Genomic DNA, 22,589 nt, shown 5'->3' with positions numbered 1-22,589 from the left:
CACTGTATGGAAAGTGATGAAAATTCTCACAAATCTTACTTGAAAATGCCTCTTAATCAATTATTTGACATCCGTTAAATGTCCACAAGAACTCATTTTATTATGAATTTACTCACTTTACATTGGCCTTCTATGTCAATTTCAGGCTACCTGATTTATTCTGGCATCTTTGAGACTTGTATGTTTACCCTATATATCATCAGAATGAGAAAAGCGTGCATTTCTTACATATGAATCAAACTTTTGAAGGCTCCTGCAGAGGTTTTTTTGAATTAATATAAAAGCCTTGGACACTCTGCCAAGTATGATTTAATTTCCAATTTTAATCACTGCAAATATGACAGATTCTTTGGCAAATTGGCATTGAATGTGATGACAACCTAATTGTTCCAGGGAGCTGGTGTTTGAAGCTCCTCAATTGTTCAAAGGTTTTTAATTCAATGTAGTAATCATGTAGAGAAACATGGGATGATATATTTTTGCACTCTTCAATATACATACATGTACAGTGTATCAAGGAAATAATTATTATTAATTTTATACAGGCTTTCTGAAGACCTTGGTTTGAAGAAGTACTTGGGGGGGGGGGGGTTTCAGAAAAGGGAACATTTTTCTACTATATTCTCTACATGAATATATTGGAAAGTGATATTAAAAGATGTGTTCAGTAAAACATTAAACGTTTTGTTCAAAGACAGGTTTCTACCTTAGTCCTGAATAGTATCGATAATTCAAATTTCATCAAAACTAGATAAAGTACATGTACTTTTTGAAACCAAGGTCTTAGTTGGTATTTTTATTTCCATATGATTTGTATAAATGGTATAAATGTCTTTGTTCTAGTGCATTTTATTTTTGTATATTTCAGTAGTTGTGAGTGTACATGTATGTGTTCAGAATTTATTTCTATGTTCCGTTGTGTAAAGTAAAAAAAAATTGAAGATATTATTAACATATCTTGTCATTGATAATCAATGTCTTTGCATAATCATCACTCTTCATGCACTGTTTTATGTATATTTGGGATGATAAAATCAATACTACAGTATGCAAAAGTGAACCTTTCAACACAAGATAGTTGATCGATTTCTGTTATTCCCAGATTTTTTGCCTTAGGCAGTTCTAACCCTATATCATGGCATACACACATATATGTTTAATGCACTATAGGAAATAGTTCAGGTCTGCTCAAATTGAATTTCTTTTAAAATTCTAAATATTTGTTAGTAATACCTCGGTCACATTTACTCTACAGCGGCCGTACGGCGAGTTGAAAACATCCGTTTTAACATCTTTTGTACCAGCTGTACATAGGTGGTTTGAATAAAAATGAATAAAACTGCTGTTTTTGACTTGCCGTACGGCCGCCGTAGAGCAAATGTGACCGAGGTACTAATCACCCAAAGTGGATATTAAATTCTTGTGAATTTTATAGCTTGTTTCCATGATAATGATTCTGTAGAAGAGTTCATTACAGATAATAGCAGGAGATAATGTACTCTCATCAATCATCAACTGCCATTTTCTCTTTTGATTTTTTTTTTTTTAAATGAACAAAAGGTCACATAATTGTAAAAGGTAATGAAATTGAATTGTGTGCATTGTGGATAAGATCAAGATTATTTGTAAAAAAAGAGATTATTTGTGTTTATATTTGCTATAATCAGGCTCATGTGCTATTGTATTTATAATGCCATTTCTATATCCAAATGAAAAATAAAAAAATATGTATCTAACAACACTGAAAATTTTTAAAATGTAATGTGTGGATTTTTTTAATTTTGTGGTGATACTATCATTGTATGCTCATATTAAGCTATCTCACATGATTTCATTTGTTACTTGAAGGCATATCATCAGTTTTCATTGGAAATTCAATACCAGTGGGGGGGGCAGGGTCTGACCTATTGTGATTTTCAATTAGTGAAGGAAAAAAGGTGAAGGGGGGGGGGAGCAAGAGAGGCCTAAATCATGATCATGTAATTCTCCATTATCTGTCAATTAATTGAAAAAACAAACAATTGATATCACTTTGAAGTCGCATACACTGGGGTATAATGGCAGTGGGTCATATCAGCAATTCCTAAGATATCATTTTCACCCATTCTCATTGACCAGCCAATTCTCCCTATTTTCTAAGCGCTCAATTTAGGTGTCAGTTCTTGCCCATCGGGGGGGGGGGGGGGGGGCAATTAAATATATTGCTGTACACACGCGTGACTTAAGGAATTTCCAAACACCCCCTAAACGAGTTTTTCTCTATGTGCAAAATAACCCCCTTAACAAGTTCTTCGCTGGCTCTATTTACACATTTTGGCTCCTAAACAAGTTGTTGCCAAAATATGACCTCGGGGGGGGGGAAGCATTGGAAAAAAAAACATACCCTAAACACGTTTGGCAAACTAGTCCTTAAAAAAAGCATACCCTAAATACATCGTGACCCCGCGATTGACCATTAACCAGTCTTTCAAAACCACCCTTTTTCTTTAAAATCTGTGTTTTTGATACCCTTAATGAGTCCACGCGCAGACCGTGTCCAAAACTGAAAAAACACCACTTTAACAGCACAGTGTACAGCAATATATTTGATCCCCCCGGGGGTTCTTGAAGACCCCTTGCGATATGATTGCACTGAGATGGGCTTGGCAATTTATTATAATCAGATCTTGGTGCAATATCATCGCATAGTGTGTGCTGGGCTTTAATACAAAGGACATAAATACGAGCAAATTAGATGAGAGATTGATATTAGGTGGCTATACTACCCGCCAATATTTAAGCTGAGTTAAGAATAATGTGAGAGTAATATAAAATGGCTATTCTGCTATATTACATAGCAGAAAGAAGTGATGGAATTCTAAGTAATGGCCATAGGCTGATGGACTTAATATTTTTATAACCCTTTTTCTGGAGGGGGGGGGGGGGGTAAAATAAGGGAAGTATACAGTGAAACAAGGAATGCACCTTATTTCCTGTTTGGGTTAAACTTGACAATACTCGTACTATAGAAAGATACATCGATCTTTCCCATGTGGTGCCCCTAATCATATGGATACTTTCCTAAATATCAAATGACAGAAGCTTTCTAAGCATGAGTCATCAGCAAACCGTGTCCTAATAATCATTCAGCATTTGATGCCTCTTTGTAATGAGTCATGTTAAATGTAATGTCATATGGGGGGGGGGGGGTGGAGGAGGATACTTGAAACATGTTTAGGATCTTACTAGTTCACTTGCTATCTGGAATCTGATTGATGTGAAAGATACTACTCCTCTATTTCAATTTTCTCCCCCCCCCCTCTTCCTCTTTCAGCATCTCTTCTCTATTCTTTTTCCTCTCACCTGTCTTTCCCCCTTATTTTTATTTCTCCCCCCCTCTCTTCTCCCTTCCAACAAATCTCATTTTCTGCAAATACAATATCTAGCAAACATTTTACCATTTCAATAACCCATGAAGTTTCTCTTTTAAATCTTACTGTAACGCTTAAAACCTCGCTCATCCTTTCTTGATTTTCTTCATTTTGTTGTCTTGTTTAAGTGTATGAAGTAAGACTTGCAATTATAGATGATGTGCAAGCCCATGAATTACCAATTATGCCATGTACCTTTAAATAATCTGACTTTAAGTTCCCACCCCCCCCCCCATCCCCACCTCCTATTTTATTGAAATTTCTCAGAACGATTTGAGCCTCAAATCATGCAGCTTAACATTACCGGGATGAGCATAATGAAATTCCATACAAGCCACGATCTCGTTGATAATTTGAGCCACTATTAAAGTTACTCCAGAAAAAAATGTACAAATTAATATCTCCGTCCATTACTATACAGAAGTGAGTAATAAATTTAATTAATCATTCCTTGGACTTCAAAAAATGCAATGACAACAACAAAAAGAAAACTAAAGCAAAAACTCTTTATAATTACACTTCATTGATGATTTAATATTCCTCCATAAATAATCCACTTCAATTTTATCTACATTTGGGATCATAATACCAGTTCAAAAATCTCATTTTGCACAACATCAATGTAACACAATACATACACAGACATTATAATAACTACGGATAGTTAAATAAAATCTTTGGAGTGATATGAATAAATCAAATTCAACATTTTATCAAGTCAAAATCCTCCTAAATATGACCCGGTGTGTGTTTCATAAAGCTGTTCGTAAGTTAAGAGCAACTTAAGAGCGACTGGTGATCCTTTCTTATGCGCTAAATAATCACCAATGAACATTTAATGGTAAATATCATTTACCATAAGAAAGGATCTCCAGTCGTTCTTAAAGTCGCTCTTAACTTACGAACAGCTTTATGAAACGGCCCCCTGCATCCACTTTACTGATGTGATTAGAAAATATAAGCTTGCAAACTTAATTCCCATGCATGAGATGACCCCATTTTTGAAATTATGTATCATATCATCACCAATTTGAAAAACTTTTTGAGTAAAACACACTTTCAGGTTAGCCTTCAGTTTGTTGCTGTGAAATGCATGCGATTGAATTTCATATTTGATAACATTGTGACTGTGTCTACGAAATTTAAGTAGACATGCCACAGTCTTGTTCAAATATTAATATGCAACATTTATATAGTGCTTAACACAAATGTTTCTAAGCGCTGCATACTATTGCCCCGTCTTTAGTACGGCTACCCTGATCGGATGCTCAAGCATTCAAGGAATTTCTTCCTACCAGATACCCATTTACTACACCTGGGTGGTGAGTACAGTATATGGGGGGGGGAGTTTCCCCCCCCAAAAAAAAACATCCCCCCCAAAAATATCTATTTCGGCCTCAATATAATAACAATATCGTAAACATATAATTGCATAATTTTTCAAAGATCTAAATGCCTTGAATATAACACGACACAAGTGTAAATTAAGTCATTTCCAAATTCTAGTGACAACGTAGCAGACTTGGAATCTCCAAATTACATTTGATTTCTTGAATACTTACTGCAGTTAATATTAAGTTTCTTGAAGGTGAAAAAATCTCTTAAAAGGTGAGGATTTATCAGAAAAATATATTAGATCATTCAATGAAAATTTTGAATGATCTATTTCAGATAGACAATTCTGCCTTCAAGAGTTGTGCGATATGGATTTACGACTTGCCATGAGAAATGTATGAAACGTCCACTAGAAGCCGATTTCTCATTCAAAATTTCCTCTTAAAAATTCTTCTACTTGTTTCTTTCAAAGATTTTGGACTGGCAAAATCCTAGTATTCTAGAACAATGAAGAAAATGGGATTTTTTTTTTCAAAAAACCCCCCACAAAAACAATTAAAAAAAATCAATGCAAAGCTTGGCAAGTGATGATCTAATAAATAAAGTTAACAGCTAATACCTTGGTCACATTTGCTCTACGGCGGCCGTACGGCAATTCGAAAACAGCCGTTTTATTCATTTTAATTCAAACCAGTTATATGTAGTTGGTACAAAAAATGTTAAAACGGCTGTTTTCGACTCGCCATACGGCCGCCGTAGAGCAAATGTGACCAAGGTATTAGGAGGAGGATTTAATGATGTAAAATCTGCAAAAATAGTTCCTCTGGAATTTTTTTAGATATATTATATATATATATATATATATATATATATATTCTGCATCCAATTTTTGCTTTGATAGTCACCCTCAATTAAAATACACCACAGAAAAGAAGCTTTCATTGAAAAAGTTGACACATCAAATGTATGTTTTCCTTTAGAGCATACATTTTAGACCAAATGTTAATTATATAGGTTTAGTGATACAGCATGGGTATTTATACTTAATTAAAATGAATTAAAATGAGTGATATCTTCCATATTTCTTTTCAATGACATGCATCATAGAATTAATATCGAGCTGATACAGTTAGGCTCGGTAACATAAAAAGATAAAATAGAGATCAACAATTTATGAAATATTCAATATTACATGTAGGTCACACACGTTCTGCTAGATACCAATTTTTTAGGAGAGCAATTTAATATACATGTAAATACACAAAATAGGATATTACAACAATTAAATACAATGGAGTATTGAATAAAAACCAACAACCAATGTTTTAATAAAACTTCATGCGAAGCAAGTCAATTAAGTACAATTAATACGTTATCTATTTGGTGCGGCTTTTTTGGATATTTTGATCCACCACAAAAATCAGACCAGTGGATATTATTATAAATTGTGTAGGAATGTAATACCTAACTGAAAGATCAATTTCATGTCTAACCTCATCTTCATAAAACTCCCCCCCCCCCAGTTACTCTGCATAAGTCAAATCCCTTAGAACCACAGATATCTGTTCAACCTGGTGAAATTAAACCTACAGTAAATACCACTTGTTTTGCACAATATGGTCTGAAAAATTGCCTTGACTTAGGCATTTTTTACATTTATTTTTTTTACACCCAGAAGGTTGAGTTAATGTTATCAAAAATTCAACCTACAAGTCCTTTTTTGTATTAAAAAATGGTTTATTCTTTTTCATAATGTAAATGAAATTATAATAAAATCAGTCTTAAAATCTAAATTGCAGTTCACAAATTATTTTCAGTATCTTTTAATTGATCTATATTACAATAAGCAGATAGAAATAGACTAAAAGTTACTCATAAAAGAGCCTTTAAATTCAATTTAGTTTACAGTTCAAAATGTTTGCCTAGTATTTTTTGTAAAATTCCAACTTCATTTCTGCCCAGCAGAGTGGAGGTGGCAGCATCAACCAAAATTCATATATACAGGCAAGACTAAAAATGACAAGACAATATCAAAAACTTTTCTATTCATTAATCAGTTGACTGAAATAGCATCAGAGATTCAGATTTTCCATCTTCATTTCTTCATCAATCTTCACCAAACAGAAAGGACTTAAATACACTGAACACATGAGCATTAACGCAAGTCTCTTCCATATTCAGTACTGCAATGGGTGACTTGAATACTTAGTCTCCATTAAAGGTTTTCATTTGCATAAAACGTTGATGGATGATGATGAAGAAAAAGAGAATGATTATGATTGTGATGATGGAAAACCATTCTCACAGCACAGACAATCGTTATACTCGTAAGTCTATAATCAGAGACTGTCAGAGAAAGAGGCAGATGATTGATGGGGGGGGGGGGGGACAGGAAGATTGGAACATAGCCCCCCCTCTCTATTTTTTTAGAAGTTTTCAGAAATAATCAGATTTTCATGTTCCTGCTTTTATAAATCTTGGTTCTGACTGCCCCTAACCCGAGTATAGAATGTACATTACATATATATTTCATCATAATCTTAATAATAATGTCAATTACAAATGAGAGATAACATCTCTTGTTTTATGTCTCTTTCAAGTTTGTATGCCATGTTAAAAACTTTCCTACCTGTTTATTTGAACGAATCATTATGTATGTATATCATTCTAACACATTTTCAGAATTTGTACCAACCTGAATAAGAAAATAAGTATCACGAAAATGTGTCATTATCATTCTTATTGTTGATGTAGATAAAAGAATAAATAGTGGTCCAAATAAAAGCAGCTGCCATGTGAGTCCAATGAGGCCCTTCTTGTCAATACTGCAAATAACCAACGCATTTAAAGGGCAATTCACATACCACCATAAGACTATATTAAACATTATCACCCGTATCAGACATCTGAGCTGGTCATTTACAAAACCGTATTGCCCTAGATTCATAGATATCGGGAAGGAATAGGTATATTATTTGTATTTTCCTCGGTCTCATTGCGCATATTTACTTTGCATGCTGAGACGACGCAAAATATACCTTTGTATTTTCCCTGGTCTCACATCCGGGCATTTGTGGATGCGTATAAAGAGATACGCTTCATAGGATCTGCGCGCCAACAATATACGTCATAATAAAGACACCACTGGATCCAAGCGCTTGCAAGTACGTCATAATGGTAAAGTGCAGAGCCTAGACCCTTATATTATTAACAAGACAACTATTTTAAAAGAAATATCACCATTATCACGATTTTTGCTCTAGATATCTGATTTGGATGATAATAAAAATATTGACTGGCTCTTCTTTCGGGGAACATCAAATATATTGCCCTTAAAAGCCCCATATTGCCCTCGTCTAAGGACTCGGGCCAATATGATTCTTTTGCTGGCAATATATTTGATGTTCCCCTCAAGGCCAGTCAATATTATATAAATATTTGGGAGTAAAATTCATAGTCCCTACAGTTATTTGATTATAATAAAAATTAGAATATTATCCACATGTTTGTACTATTATGGGTGGGGGGGGGGGGTGTTATAAACATATGGGAAATATGCAGTTAATAAATTGGGTGCAGATGAAAAAACTGTCTTTGAATTCATTAAATCACTTCATACATGTACCTGTAATTGCTGCATGTAACATATATATGCCTATTCAAAGTGACCTCAACAGAATCTGAATATATTCTACACATTAAGTTTTTAATCCGTAAACTTTCCTAAAATCAACAAATTTCACAGGTATCAGTTATTCTAACAAATCTCCTGCTAAAATTGTTCACAAAGCATGATACCAATATAACAAAGAACATATTTCAATATGGCCTGTAGCTATACAATGATGTTAAAATGCATATCATTTTTTTCACTATATATAGGATTTACAATGATGTATTTATATTTCTCCAAAATATATATCCTCTTTAACATAAATACATTAAAATCTTTGTACATTGAAAACTGTAACTGGAGTAAAATCTTTTGAAAGAGCATAATTAAACACATGATCTAGTCTAGATTAAGTAGATTTCTATACAAGGAATTTGATTTAAAAAATTCAACACCCTCCACATCATAGAGTTCAGCTAAAACAATCTTACAATAAAAATTATTGAGGGAGTTTATCAACAGTTATTTTCATTTCCACAGAACTGTCTCAACCATCAAGTCAACATAAATTTAGAAGAAAAAAAAACACCTTCACTGATTGGGGAACATTTCACTTAGGTTTATAAAAGGGGAAACATATCCATTTAGGGTGGGGGAGGGGTACACATACACAATATCTTGAAAGTTGGCATTACCTTTAAAGCATGTTTTATCACTTAAAAAAAACCCTGAATGTCTTCATTCAAGTTTAACCAGTATACATACATACAATTCAACATTCAGTGACAAGTACAATTGGTTGTTTGAAATGTTTACATTCATGACCTTAAAAGAATTTTAGGATGAATTTTTTTTTCGCAACTGCGACGGGGACAGATTCTATAACATAGGAAATGCCTGTCAAATCACAACGAACAGCTGAGAGGTCTTTGTCGAAAAATTGGTGAACCCAGACAGCTGATAGTCGTGAGATTCTGAACTGATAAAAAAATGCAAATATATTGTTTTCCACAGTCCAGAATGAAATTGCTGATTTGATTTACCAATTTTCAACACAGACTACTTTGACAATTAATTTTCTATGTAGTAGAATCTGTCGAGATTGTAAAATCTCCTAATTGAGAAAAGCCTAACAACCAAACTCTTGTGTACAAAGTCAATGGGATATGAGGCATAAAAGAAACCGATATTGCAGACACGGGAGATGAAATTATTTTTGTCACCTGACAACTGAAGTTTGTGGATCATTCAGATCCTCAACATGATGGTGAAATATTACATTTTTCCAAAGTAATCCATGGAAGCTAATTACATGATTAAAAATGTATGATTTTTGTTATTTCATACATTAGAGGCTTTTTTTATAGTTCATGCTGTAACAAGATGAGGCAGTCAATTTTGTCTCGAAGTATCAAAGTTGAAAGAGAAGTTGAAGAAGAGGGAGAAAATAATAACAATAACAATAATATTAATGACAATCATGACAGCTGGATTTATGTAGCGCCTTTTCCAGAAGATACAAACCATGAATATAATCACCCCAGCTTTATGTTTGAAGACTTTATAAAATGTTCTTGAGCTTTGATGTGCAATGCCTTAACACAAGTTTAAAAAATGATATCCAATTGAAACACAGCTAAATTCTTCACTACAGAGTGATAGAGAGGGAGAGAGAAATAGAAAGACAAAGACAATCAGCTAGAAACATTGTAAATCCTTATCACAACTCATTCAAAACCTATCTAAAATTAGGCTAATCAAACTGTTTAAACAAAGGCAACATATTCATTATTGCTTTCCTGGCAAGAGTTATTTTGTAACTGAATGATGTAGCTAGAGCCCCAAGCTCATACACACAGAGATTAAAAGATTCACATGGGCCTAGTCTCACAAAGAATTGTGACCGATCTTATCAATCAATTCTAATTTATGAAAAGGCAATGATGTCACTATTCTTCATTTACACAAAGGAGGATTATGAACTGTGCCTTTGCTGACAAAAAATGAGCACACTTAGCTATTGGTTGAAGCAATGATGCAAGCAAAATTTGTATGATTTGAGTACACTTTGAACAGCATACGCATTTTGAGAAGATGTTGTTATTGACTTTCTATAGTTGTGATTGATCAGATCAATGACATATCTTTGTGAGAGTAGACCCTGACCTAAAGCAACAGTGCCATTAAACTACATATCAAGAGCATTAGATGATATGAAACTGATTTTCTGATACACATAAGCCGGAAAGAAATACTGAAGAAAAAAAAGAATTAAGAAACAACCAGACTTATTTGTGCATTTACTACATTGCAATAACACATTTGAGTAAAAAAAATATTGACTAAGAGCACAACTTAAAGCAATATTCCACTAATAAAAGTATTATACAGCCATGTCCAAGTCTTGAATTTTCAAATCTTTGTGCATTGGGAACAAATAAGAATATCTCGAAATGAGACACTTGTTGGCAATTCAGTTTATGAGAATTCAGTTCAATTTTCAAATGTAAGTAGAAGTATTATTTTGACAAGATACTTTTCAAGGAGAAAAAAGAAAAGAAGTGTAGAAGGAAACAAGGGGATGGAGAAAACAAAGGTGAAATTTAAGAATAATGATGATTTATAAAACAACAATAATCTGACAAATACAGCTTCATCTGAGGTTTCTACTTTGCCAAATGACGGACAAAGCTCCAACTTCAGTTTCGTCTCAATGTGCATGTAATTGTGCGGTAATTGTGTGAGTTTTGTGCAACAAGCATAAAATCAGGTTAGCACAGATGCAATTCAATAAATTATGAATACAACACTTTCTTATCACATACATACTCATTAATGAAATGATGAAGTCACGCAAGATAATTATGAAGTTAAACAGCCCCTTGGAGCACCAATATTTTCAATCAATTTCCAATTTGTAGTGTGTAAGATGAAAAAATGTGCATGCAACAGCAAATTTGAGTGGCCAGTATAGTATTAGATCACAACACTGCTATCACTGAGCCCCGGGGGGCGTTTCATCAACATTTTTGTCAGACAAGTTGTCAGATCTGACAACTTTTCTGTATTTTGATTGGCTGAGAAGCACTGTTACTATGGTAACTGTCGGATAAAATGGGACTTTCATGAACGCTCCCCAGGATTTGCTTGTTATAATGTGTCCCGGTTTCATAAATGTATTATTACTTGTAACTGTCAAATTACTTTAAGGAAGGAATTGAAATGGGCTATTGGAAGGAACGTTCAAGGGAACTATGTCATTGAACTTGGGCATTTCTTCAATATTACTCGCAAACAGGGCTCTTATGCCTAGTGCATGTATAATAACACATACTACTCATTTATAACATCACTCTGGGGCTGTAACATTCATGAAGATATACAAAATACAGCTGGCGTCATTAAATGATATCCATAGAAAAATGATGAGCATCAATAATAAGCCTGAGAAAGTAGAGTTTGAAGGAAAGATCCAAAGAACAATTCTTACATTTTCCCCTCAAAACGGATTCAGCTGGCAGTACACAAATAATATGCAGCTGGTAACATTTGATTTACACACAAGTGCTCAGCGATTACCAATGATGAATAAATACTCTGAAAGCAAATTGCAGAAAAGTTTTTCAACCACTCCCATGTAAATAAAAATTGTAGGTTGGTGTTTGTAAGTTATGCATGACTGAATGCACGACTGGTGATCTGTTTTGTGTGAAACATGATGCCCCAAGTTTTTAATAATTGATTTAACACATTGGGAGGTGAACTTCCAAGGATCACTGAAATTATCAGAGCTGACAATTACGTGTTAAGTCAGTGCTGACAACTTGCGTGAAACAACATCCACGTCACCAGTCATGCTTAAAGTCATTCATAACTTATCAATACTGTTATGACACACCAGGTGTCCCGTGACTCAATCATGATCTTAGCTCTGAACATTGCAAAGTTATCAATCGGCATACTCTTCCATTCTAGCAGAATTACCACATGTAATAAGGTGTAAGATATGGATGGAGAGACTAAACGTCAACCAACATGATGAGCTACACCAACACAATATCAATTAAGGGGGGGGTGCCAAAAAGATTTCCTAGTTCCAAAGAGATGAATGTAGGTTCCTAATGTTGGTTGATAATCAAAGCTGTATAAATCTTGTTTTACACTCCCTCCTCATCTTCATCTCCATCTGCATCTGTTCTTTCTGCTGCTCAGCCCGAAGGTTCCCAGACCGTGTAAAGTTCATTGACCCCAAGGTACGGAACCTGAGAGCTATCTTGCTGATGGTTGCCTGAGCGCCTTCCCTTCCGATACTGTCGGTTTCAGTCTTCTCCGTTGACGTGGTGCTCATGAAGCAATCCTGCAAGGAGTTCTCGCTGTGAGCACGGTACTTCATCCGCATGTTTTCAGCAAGGAGGTGATCATGGAAGTTCTCCGGAAGTGGGTTGACGGTCAACTCCAAAGGACCAAAATTGTCATCCAAGGATGGCAATCGAACGACTGGATTCGCAAGTCGCTTCTGAGGAGACAGCTGAGTTGTCTGGGCATCGTTTGCAGGATTTGAATCTCTGGTTATATTTGCGTTCAATTCATCAACCTGGTTCTGTGAGTCTGCGTTATCCACAAGGACTTTATTAGAACCATCAGGTTCGTCTGTAGCGTCAACGGTGGCAAGAGTTCTTTCCCGTCCAAGGGTGCTGTACTTCCTACTATGATCTTCACCATCTGACATGAGCCTACCCCTCCTCACCCTCTCTTCATTAGCATTAGCATTAGCAATGATAGCGTTATCGGCAGCATCACGGTGGTGGTTCTTTCGAGGTGTAAGCCTACGTAGGCTTAGACTTCTCACATTGCGGTCCTGATCAACAGCAAGCACACCGCATGTCGTCAGGACAATCTCCCCGTCATGAGATATCATGCTTTGATTATTGGTATCATTTTCTGCATCAACTTCGGCGTTTCCTCCAAGGATTTCTAGACAGGCTCCCAGGCTCAGACCATCTAACGAGGTGTCATCGCTTGACGATGAATCAAGTAGGATCTCATCGTCACTGTCGTTGATGCCATCCAGCTCATCCTGACTCTCCTCTCCCTCTGCGAAAGCACGATTCTCCATTCCGATGGATTCCGCCTGCGGGTTGGAAGGTCGCTTCCGTAACCGCACCTTCTTCAAAGGGTTCAAGTTGGAGACCTTGTCACCCATGGACTGGAAGTATCTGCTCATAACCTGTGCTCTGATGGGCTTGATAAGCTGACGATTGCTTGGTTGATCAGAAGGACTCTCTTGACCACTCTGGTTGCCACGGTTACGCTTGGCAAGGACCGACTCCGGAACAAACTTGTCCTGTAGCCACATGGTGAAACGTTTCTGGGATGTGAGACGAATTACTTCTCCAGAGACCTTGCTTTTTTTCCTGTTTAACAAGTAAAGTAAAAGTATGATTATTACAAAGAACATGGATTTCTTTAAGAATTGTCCATACCATGGACTGCTTTCATACAAGGAAGCCAGCAAACAACCCCTTTATAAAGAAAGAGTTCCAGAAATTAATGCTTCATATAATACAGAAAGAAGATGTAGCATGTCAGTACATATTTTACACAAAGGGAAATATCAAAATTAAGAATATTTCATGAGTTATTTTACAAAACAATATGACCCTGAAAATGATCTTGAAGAATCGCCATTTTTCTTTTACTGCAATGTGAAGGGGAAATCTTGGCACACATATATTTGTACATGATAAGAGAAGTTTTGGAAAGGAGGGACGATACTAAAAGAAAATGAATACTAACTTTTCCATCTTGTCTTCAACAACCTTCAGACCGAGATTATTTGCTGCTCTGGCTTTTGCAAGGGCTTCAACCACAGAATGAAGAATATCTGAAAAATTATAAGAAATTGGAAATCAGGAATTTGTAACAGTCCAATGAATGAGAAAATGAAACAAAGACAATGTGAAAATTAAGAAACCACACTGTGAGTCAAAGACAAGTTTATATACAGAACTTTTTATTGGTCCATGTTGAGAAATTGTCATATGGATCATGGAATAGATACATATTTATGAATTTATGTATTTGATTTTATTCATATATATATATATATATATATACATCATTTTCAACATTACATGATATTCATAGTATAATCATTTATACTATATATATACATGTATATACATGATTGAAGCATCTTAAGCTCTATGAGCTTGAGAATGATGTTCCAAGTGAAGAAAAAAAATACAAAGATACATAACTATACATTGGCTAAAATAATACATTCAATGATGCGAACATCAACAAAGAGTTAAAAGAAGAGCAAGAGTGAGAAAGAAAGAGCTGAAAAGAGAGAGAGAAAAATGAAGAGTTTTAACAATATATAAAATACAAAACATCATGTTTTGATAACGAAGACTCGTTATCGTATTGTATTGTAATTTGTATGTCTGCATGTAAACAAAATGAATTTCCATCAAGTTGAACAATAAAAAACAACAAAATATATGTTTGATTAATACAGATTAGAAATTGAGATTAGAATTGTTGTGGTATTCAAATTTGCTTGAGCACTTCTTGTACAATTCATATTTGCTTTGTGCTTACATTTTTAATTGGAGATTAAATGTGGAAAGGAAATGCATTTGGGTGAAGCGTGACAAAGTATGGACTGACACTTTGCCAAAGGATGTCAGACTGTTTTGGAAATCAAACACATGACCTTCTGATTACAAGGTCAGAGTCAGAACCACTACACCACAGCTTTTCCGTCATCGCCTAATAAGAGATTATGAGATTAGAATTGTTGTGGTATTCAAATTTGCTTGAGCACTTCTTGTACAATTCATATTTGCTTTGTGCTTACATTTTTAATTGGAGATTAAATGTGGAAAGGAAATGCATTTGGGTGAAGCGTGACAAAGTATGGACTGACACTTTGCCAAAGGATGTCAGACTGTTTTGGAAATCAAACACATGACCTTCTGATTACAAGGTCAGAGTCAGAACCACTACACCACAGCTTTTCCGTCATCGCCTAATAATGAATGCTAGATGTTTGGCATCCCCCTACCCGATATCTACTTACCTTCAGCCGATTCTTTTGATTGACTAGGTAGTGCTTTGAGAGTGCTGAAGTAGCCATCATCACCCTGTACTGAATGGTAGATGCGCACGCAGCGCTGTTTGGCATGGGAGAAGAACGTAGTTGCTGATCCTGTAAAATATAATAATGATAATATAATACCTCTAAACGTATCTTTCCAATATAGCTCCACTTGAAGTTCACAATCAACTTGTTGAAATCTCAAAAACTGTCAAGGTATTCATTTGACTTTTATACGAATATCTCAAACACCCAACAGTCATCAGGTTTATTCACACAACTTTTCCATTCCAGGTATGGACTATTGTACCAGATTTCTCATCATAAACTAACATCACCATGTTCTGTATTCTGAAGTCAGGTCTAACTTAAACTCGGGTTTAAAGTTGTGGTTTAAGTATGGATAGCCAATTGTTACATAAATCCCTAACAGTAGAAATATCATATTTCAGCTCATTTGGCTCTCAAATCATTCATAATTATCTAGGAAGTATAAACAGATGATTGTCTTCACCATCGATGAATCAGGAAAGAGCACAGTAGACGTAAGAAACATACATGTACAACTTAATAAAGATTTTGACACTTTTGGCTTCCCATAATTTTAGCACAGAGTTAGACATGGTCTAAGTTAAACCCGACTTCAGAATACGGGCCTACGTGTTTGCCACTGTTTTATCTTGTCAGTGATTTTCACCGACTTACTCATTCCAAGCCAATCAGATACAAAGATTTCAGTAGCTTGTAACAACTGTTTCATGTAATGCTCCAATCAGGGAGCCTTGGTGGTATCTCCACTTCAATATTTGAATTAATATATTGAGTGTATCATATCTTGCATGTTACTTAAACAGTTAAACACACCTAAATCTAAATGAAAAGGAAAAATGATAAGTATTTGCTTACCTATGCCCACAGCAGTCATTGCATCTATCGGTATTCTTTCATACTGGGTGATCTTTTCAGCTTCATCATCATAGCTGGAGAAAAAAATTGCAAACATTATCATAAAGACAAGAAATCAGTATTTACAAAATTCAAAGCACACTCATACTATAACAAGGAATATGTAGGCTTATATCATCTGCCTTACAACAAAACAAGAAAGTCATAACACATCGAATGAATATGGTCATGGTGCTCTTTTTGGCAAAAGGCCAACAATATTTGGATCTTTAATTTTGGAGAAACCAAGAAACTGACAAAATAAATTTGTTACATGTCTAAAGCATTTCAATGTAAAAAAAAATATATATATATTTTTTAAACAGTTTCTCTAAACAAGATTACATCCATGAATGCACTAAGGTTGAAAATTTAGTTGAAATGGTTGATTTCATGCCAGAATTGTAAGTGGTCTAATGTACTATTTGTAGTATGTTCATAACTACCATTTAAGGAGGTTACTAAATCAGTTTCATAAGCCTCAAATCTCCTACAGGACACAGCATGCATTAAGAATTTATTACCAATTCGCTTGAAATAGTCCACACAAGAATAATACAAGAGCCTCTACGCATTCAAACAAACTATTTGCTATAAAAAAAAAATAATTGAATCATCGAACATGAAAATAAAAGATAGGATTATTGGATTACAAAAAGGAATCAATCACCTTTTTTAAAGATATCTAGGCTACCAAAGTAGTTTAGTTCATAAGAATAAACCTTTGCATCGAAAATGTTAAGTTCAATGAATTAAATCTCTTTTTGTCGAGTTCAGAATATAATAAAAGTAGACCTACCTTGCAATATAGTAAGCTTTCTCTGATATGATAAGAATGATGTCCCTATCATCCTCACCACTGTCATCAAGATCTCTGCATAATAATAAACATACAAGTAACATAATATATGGTTATCACACGCAACTCTGCAAACAAATGAATGCTCATATTTTTAAGTGCTTACATGGCGGTTAAACCACTTTTAAGGTGGTCTCTAAATATCTTGAGAAATAGCCATTGTCTTCTAATACGTATTGCTTGTAAAATCAAGACTTTTTACTTGTCAATACAGACAGCAAAATTCGAGCAACGACAAATGATATGGAATTATTCACTGAATCGCTTAAACTAGAATTACGGCCATGTTGAATATAATGCATGCTTTACAAATCATACATAAAAGAACAGCCATGTAGAACAGCCCCTTCCTCCCTTTAACTACGGTCTAAGTCTGGGCTAAGATTATGGGAAGTATCAAACATGCAGCTTGTGAATTTCATGGGATCATTCCAATATTTTAATGTTAAAGAAAACTATTCAAATGGTAATTTAAAGATGGTCTGTAATGCTTCGGTGGCAAATGTGATAATAATGTTATCATATAGTTAGGGAGCTTTGGGAAACACTTGGCTGCCCATGGTTAAACCATAACTTTAGACCATGGTTTATTATATGAACGTTTTTTCAGAATATGGCCATCGAGCTAGAACCAAGACATTATTACAACCAACAAGTCTTTTCCAGTATCAGCCTCAATCTCCATGATTTATTTTCGCTTAATTCTTTAGTAGTAGCATCCTGAAGCATTGTTAGACTATCCATAATAACGAGTCATAAACTTAGATGTACAAACAATTTTTTTCATCAGCATTTTACCATGAGTCCCAGTTAATAAGAGCCCATCCTCCAAGATTCATCTTGGCTTCATTCTTTGGTAGTAACAATCTAGAGCACTGTTGATCTATCCACAGTAAGAGGTAAAAAGCTTATACGTATTAACAATGTTCAATACCAATCCCGAGTCTTGCCTCCTAGATTAATCTTGGTTTCATTCTTTTGTAGTAAAACACTTCAAAAACTATCATGGCACAGACAGCAATAAATCATAAATAGAAGCCTTTACTGGAACATTCTACCTACCCTGAGTCACAATCGATAAGAGCCCATCCTCCAAGATTCATCTTGGCTTCATTCTTTGGTAGTAGTAATCTAGAACATTGTTGAATCCTTTGTTTGATATCCTCTTCATCCACACCGTCCCATACGTCCTTACCCATCTCAGCCGATGCCTTCTGCTCATCGATCAATGACAGATCCTCCTGGATCTCCTGGTTCCCTAACATCAAATCTAGAGGCAACAATGTGAAATTATAATATTTATCATTTATCCACTCAAAACTATTTCAAAATAAATTTCAGTTGAATAAAAGACTTTTGGAATTTGTAGAATTGCTCATCATCACTACCAAGTATATGTATTGTATCATTGGATTTTTTTTTAAATTAAACTTTAGATTAATATCAAAATCATTTTTTTTTTGTTCCAGAAATACCCTTCAGTCTCCTGTTTATAGGGGTATATACTGAAACTGTCTGAAAAGTATGTGTGATTGTTCTTTTCAAATCAAATCTTCATCCAATTTCAAAAAGTTTTCATCATAAATCGAAAATGGATCATTCTCACAATCATACTACAGATAAAGGATAGTTTTTTGCTTGGCCAAAAATACCAAAGACCGCAACCATACAGTGCAAGACAACCAATAAGAAAACTAGCCAAAATCAGAAGAACCCTTTCCAGAAAATCATGTATTTCCAAAATAAGAGTACAGAGTGCATTCAAATTCAGAAAACTAAAAGGATAAGGTGAGCCTTTGTCAGATAAAAACTGATTTAATTTTCATAAAATCAATAAACTGCAAATGATCAGTCTACAAAAATAGATTCCTAACGATGGCCACGTATTGGGACTACTACTTTTACACAGAACCTCAATATATTTGTGCGATAGATATGAGAACAGAAAAAGTAAAGTGTTGTCCAAACTGACCTATTGCCACTTGTCTGAATGCATCCTTGAACTGGTTCTGCACATATCTATTAGCGGAGTTATACCCATCCTTCATAAGCCCTGTTAGTTTCCTCTCTCCTGTCCTGGTGTAGTCTCCCTTCAGAGCAGCCGTCCCAGCGTACTGCCGGCTGACGATGTCCCCGTTGTTGGCCCACATATCTTGGTAGATGGTCCGAATGCTGGGGACTAGCCTTTGCTCGGGTAGCAGCAGACCCAACTTGCGAAGCTGTTAAGAAATCATTTTTATTATCAGTAGTGATAAAATTCAACATCAATTTTTTCATAAATGATGACTCTAAGAAATACTACTATGGTTGGGATTTCTCTCTAAACAATTTCTAGTAATCCATGAATGAACTTTTATTTCACAAAAATAAAAGAGCAAAATGTGTCTGACATTTACGTAGATAACCGGGCATGATAATAGCAGGATCATTGTTTTTCTATGAATTCTAGACTGGAAGAATTATGCCCTATATCTTTACATCCTTCATATCTTCACCATCCTTTCAAGGCTACCTGCATCAACCTGTGTTCTGAGTACAGCTCTTGCTAGAGTTGTCTGATTCACTATGGTCAGGTCCAGACAATCCACGCAGTTCACTACCCACCATAGTCCTTCTCAACAACGCTATATATCTAACACTGCTAAAGTATCCATGTTTTTATATCCTTATTCCCTACTTCCATTTCCTTCTGGAGATCCCCATCGCCTTATCCTAGCCTATCAAAGACCCTGTACATACCTGTGTTCTGAGTACAGCTCTTGCTAGAGCTGTCTGAACCACATTGGTCCTGTCCAGACAGTCCATACAGTTCACCCTGAACACCCCTCTCTGCTCCAGGATCACACCTTCTGCATCAGCCCTGGATGAAACGAAACAAATTTGATATTTTTAAATGAAAGTTATTACAAAAGAAGCTGACTAAAATGTTCTCACATCAAAAGATGTATTTTACTAGCAACTATGTGACATACTGCCAGAGCCAGCGCCTTTGAACAATCCTCAGAGATAAATGGTGCTGTACAATTTTCATCAGCAGCAGCAGCATATCCTTGCAAGAGATGACCTGGCATTCCACTCATGTTTTCTGGTGACATTACATAAGATGATTCAAATGATTATATAATAATAACAATAATGTAACATTTATAAAACACCTAATACAATGTTTATAAGTGCTGCATACTTAACCCAGCCTTAGCATGGCTAACCGGACCAGAATTACATATCATCCATTATTTTCTTTACTAAAGTTGGACACTGATGCAAGCTGTGTTCTCATACAATCACACATATATATTATTTTTGTACATAAATGGAATACTTGTGTTCTACACATTTGTGAATAACCAGCTGATCCTTTTTCACATCAACTCATTCACTTTAACTAAGAAAAAGTTTAATGTCCATAGTATAAGTCCTACTACAGAACCATATATTTATCATCACAATATGTTCAACATCGAGAACATATTCAAGAATATAGTCAGATTAACTTGAACTAAACTTTTTAACACCATAGATCCATGGTATACACAAGTTATAATGATGGCTACTTCCACAGAAACCTTGATGCTGATGATTAAAAAAATGTTGTCACCTACCAGCAATATCTCATTTCTTTGATGACATCACGGATGCTCTCCAGAAGAACAGACACTCTGTCAAACCGAAGACCTCGACTATAAGGAGATATTTACAACAAATCAAATTATAGCATTCGAGAGCCATACAATGGGACATGGAAATTGAATTATTTACGAAATCACACATACTTATATTATTATTGTTCTCTGTACACTTTCTGCTGAAGTCTATACATTGTGTACATGACTGCTATAGATGAATAAAAGTTGAGAAATCTATCTTCTATTCTATTGAGGAATCAGTCTCTGATTATGACAATTTTTTTGAAGTTTCAAATCATCACTTTTAATGAAAACAGCACACAATTTCTAGGGAGGGTTTCATGAAACAAATAGTATTTCTAACATCCTCTGGGCCAATCAGATGCAAGGATTTCAGTAGCTTATAACAATAGTCAGAGAAACTTTCTGCCTATTTGTTTCATGAAATGCTCTTGAAGTTTAGAACCCAAATTACCAGTATTCATGGAAGTCAAACGTGATGTAGGTCAGCTTAGGACTGTCGTACAGCAGAACATGCTTCATGAAGGCTGATCCTACAATAGCTTCTCTGCCAGCCTGTTCGATTAGACTGATTATGGCTACATGCCGGTATCGCTTCAGGTCCTCTTCAAAATGAGTCTTGAAAGCCTCCTGGGTCTCATCATCATCTACAACCAGGGAAAAAATATCATACTGAAATTCATTTCCATCAAAAGTAGATAACAATGACTGAATTATAATACACCACAACTATATTGGTGAAGACTTACTTCATCCAAAATTGTTGCATTCACCAGGGTCGTGTGGTCCAGTGGTTAGAGCACTGGACTCATAATCGCAAGGTTGTGAGTTCGAATCCCAACCCTGCCATTGTCTCCACTTTGATAAAAAGGCCCGAGAGTGATATCTGTCGTCTAAAATCAGCCACTATGACTGATTAACCTAGACATAAAACGTTTCAGAGGTATTTGGTTATATACCAGCTTGGCGTTTACTAGCAAAATGCTGTCCTTCCAAGTTCCCACAGGAGTTACCACAAACAGAAACAGCATTCATGTTGAAAATTCTTGCACAATTCATTTTGCGATGTAGAGCTTGCTAGATGATCAACTCTTAGCTAAGATTCTACCCTAGGTTATTAAGTGTTAGTTTAGTAATATCTTAAATACTATAATTTGGTAAACCTTTTTCTTCTGCCTTTTTGTTCTCACTTTACTCCATGATCGACCTACCTCTATCGATCCTTGGTGGGGGTTTGTACTTGATTCCCGGTTGGCTCCAGAAGACTGGTACTGACCCTCGGACTTGGACGAAGGATACCGAGTGTTCAGCGGTCTGCAGGATCTGCTCCGTCTCCACATAGTTTGCACAGGCCCCACTTTCATCAATCCCTCTTCTCCTGTATCTTGTTCCTTGAAAGATCGGAAAGAAAATACATTAGGTGATCAATGGGAAAAGACATGTAGCAAATATATAATAATAATGATGATGACAACAACAACAATAATAATAATAATTAACATTATTTATATAGCGCTTATCACAAAACATGTCTCTAAGTGCTTGGGAAAAAATACAAAGAGAGAAGGAAGCTTTAAGCAAAAAATTAAAGTAATTGTATAGTTCACAGTAGACTGTAGAAAGTTGAGGGGCTTCGCATGCAGAGGGAAAGGCTATTTAACCATAAAGCAGGTTT

At 35.3% G+C, this 22,589-nt stretch overlaps 1 protein-coding gene across 1 annotated transcript in view; it reads right to left on the bottom strand.

Moving 5' to 3' along the window:
* Window positions 1-10,478: 10,478 nt before the first annotated feature.
* The window catches only part of LOC121424683 (phosphatidylinositide phosphatase SAC2-like), a 60,008-nt gene continuing 47,897 nt past the window's right edge, over window positions 10,479-22,589 (bottom strand). Inside the window, exons 8-18 of the mRNA XM_041620427.1 lie at window positions 22,126-22,305; window positions 21,369-21,561; window positions 20,870-20,947; window positions 20,007-20,127; window positions 19,240-19,486; window positions 18,330-18,537; window positions 17,208-17,282; window positions 16,370-16,443; window positions 15,446-15,574; window positions 14,155-14,242; window positions 10,479-13,772 (exon numbers count right to left, since the gene is read on the bottom strand). Coding sequence (XP_041476361.1) covers window positions 12,494-13,772; window positions 14,155-14,242; window positions 15,446-15,574; window positions 16,370-16,443; window positions 17,208-17,282; window positions 18,330-18,537; window positions 19,240-19,486; window positions 20,007-20,127; window positions 20,870-20,947; window positions 21,369-21,561; window positions 22,126-22,305 — 2,672 coding nt within the window. The 3' untranslated portion in view covers window positions 10,479-12,493. The remainder of the gene's footprint in view (window positions 13,773-14,154; window positions 14,243-15,445; window positions 15,575-16,369; window positions 16,444-17,207; window positions 17,283-18,329; window positions 18,538-19,239; window positions 19,487-20,006; window positions 20,128-20,869; window positions 20,948-21,368; window positions 21,562-22,125; window positions 22,306-22,589) is intronic.

Source organism: Lytechinus variegatus, chromosome 12 (genome assembly GCF_018143015.1).
Source record: "Lytechinus variegatus isolate NC3 chromosome 12, Lvar_3.0, whole genome shotgun sequence".
NCBI lineage: Eukaryota > Metazoa > Echinodermata > Echinoidea > Temnopleuroida > Toxopneustidae > Lytechinus > Lytechinus variegatus.
The sequence above is the reverse complement of the archived record's forward strand: the minus strand, read 5'-3'. Positions and strand labels throughout refer to the sequence as shown.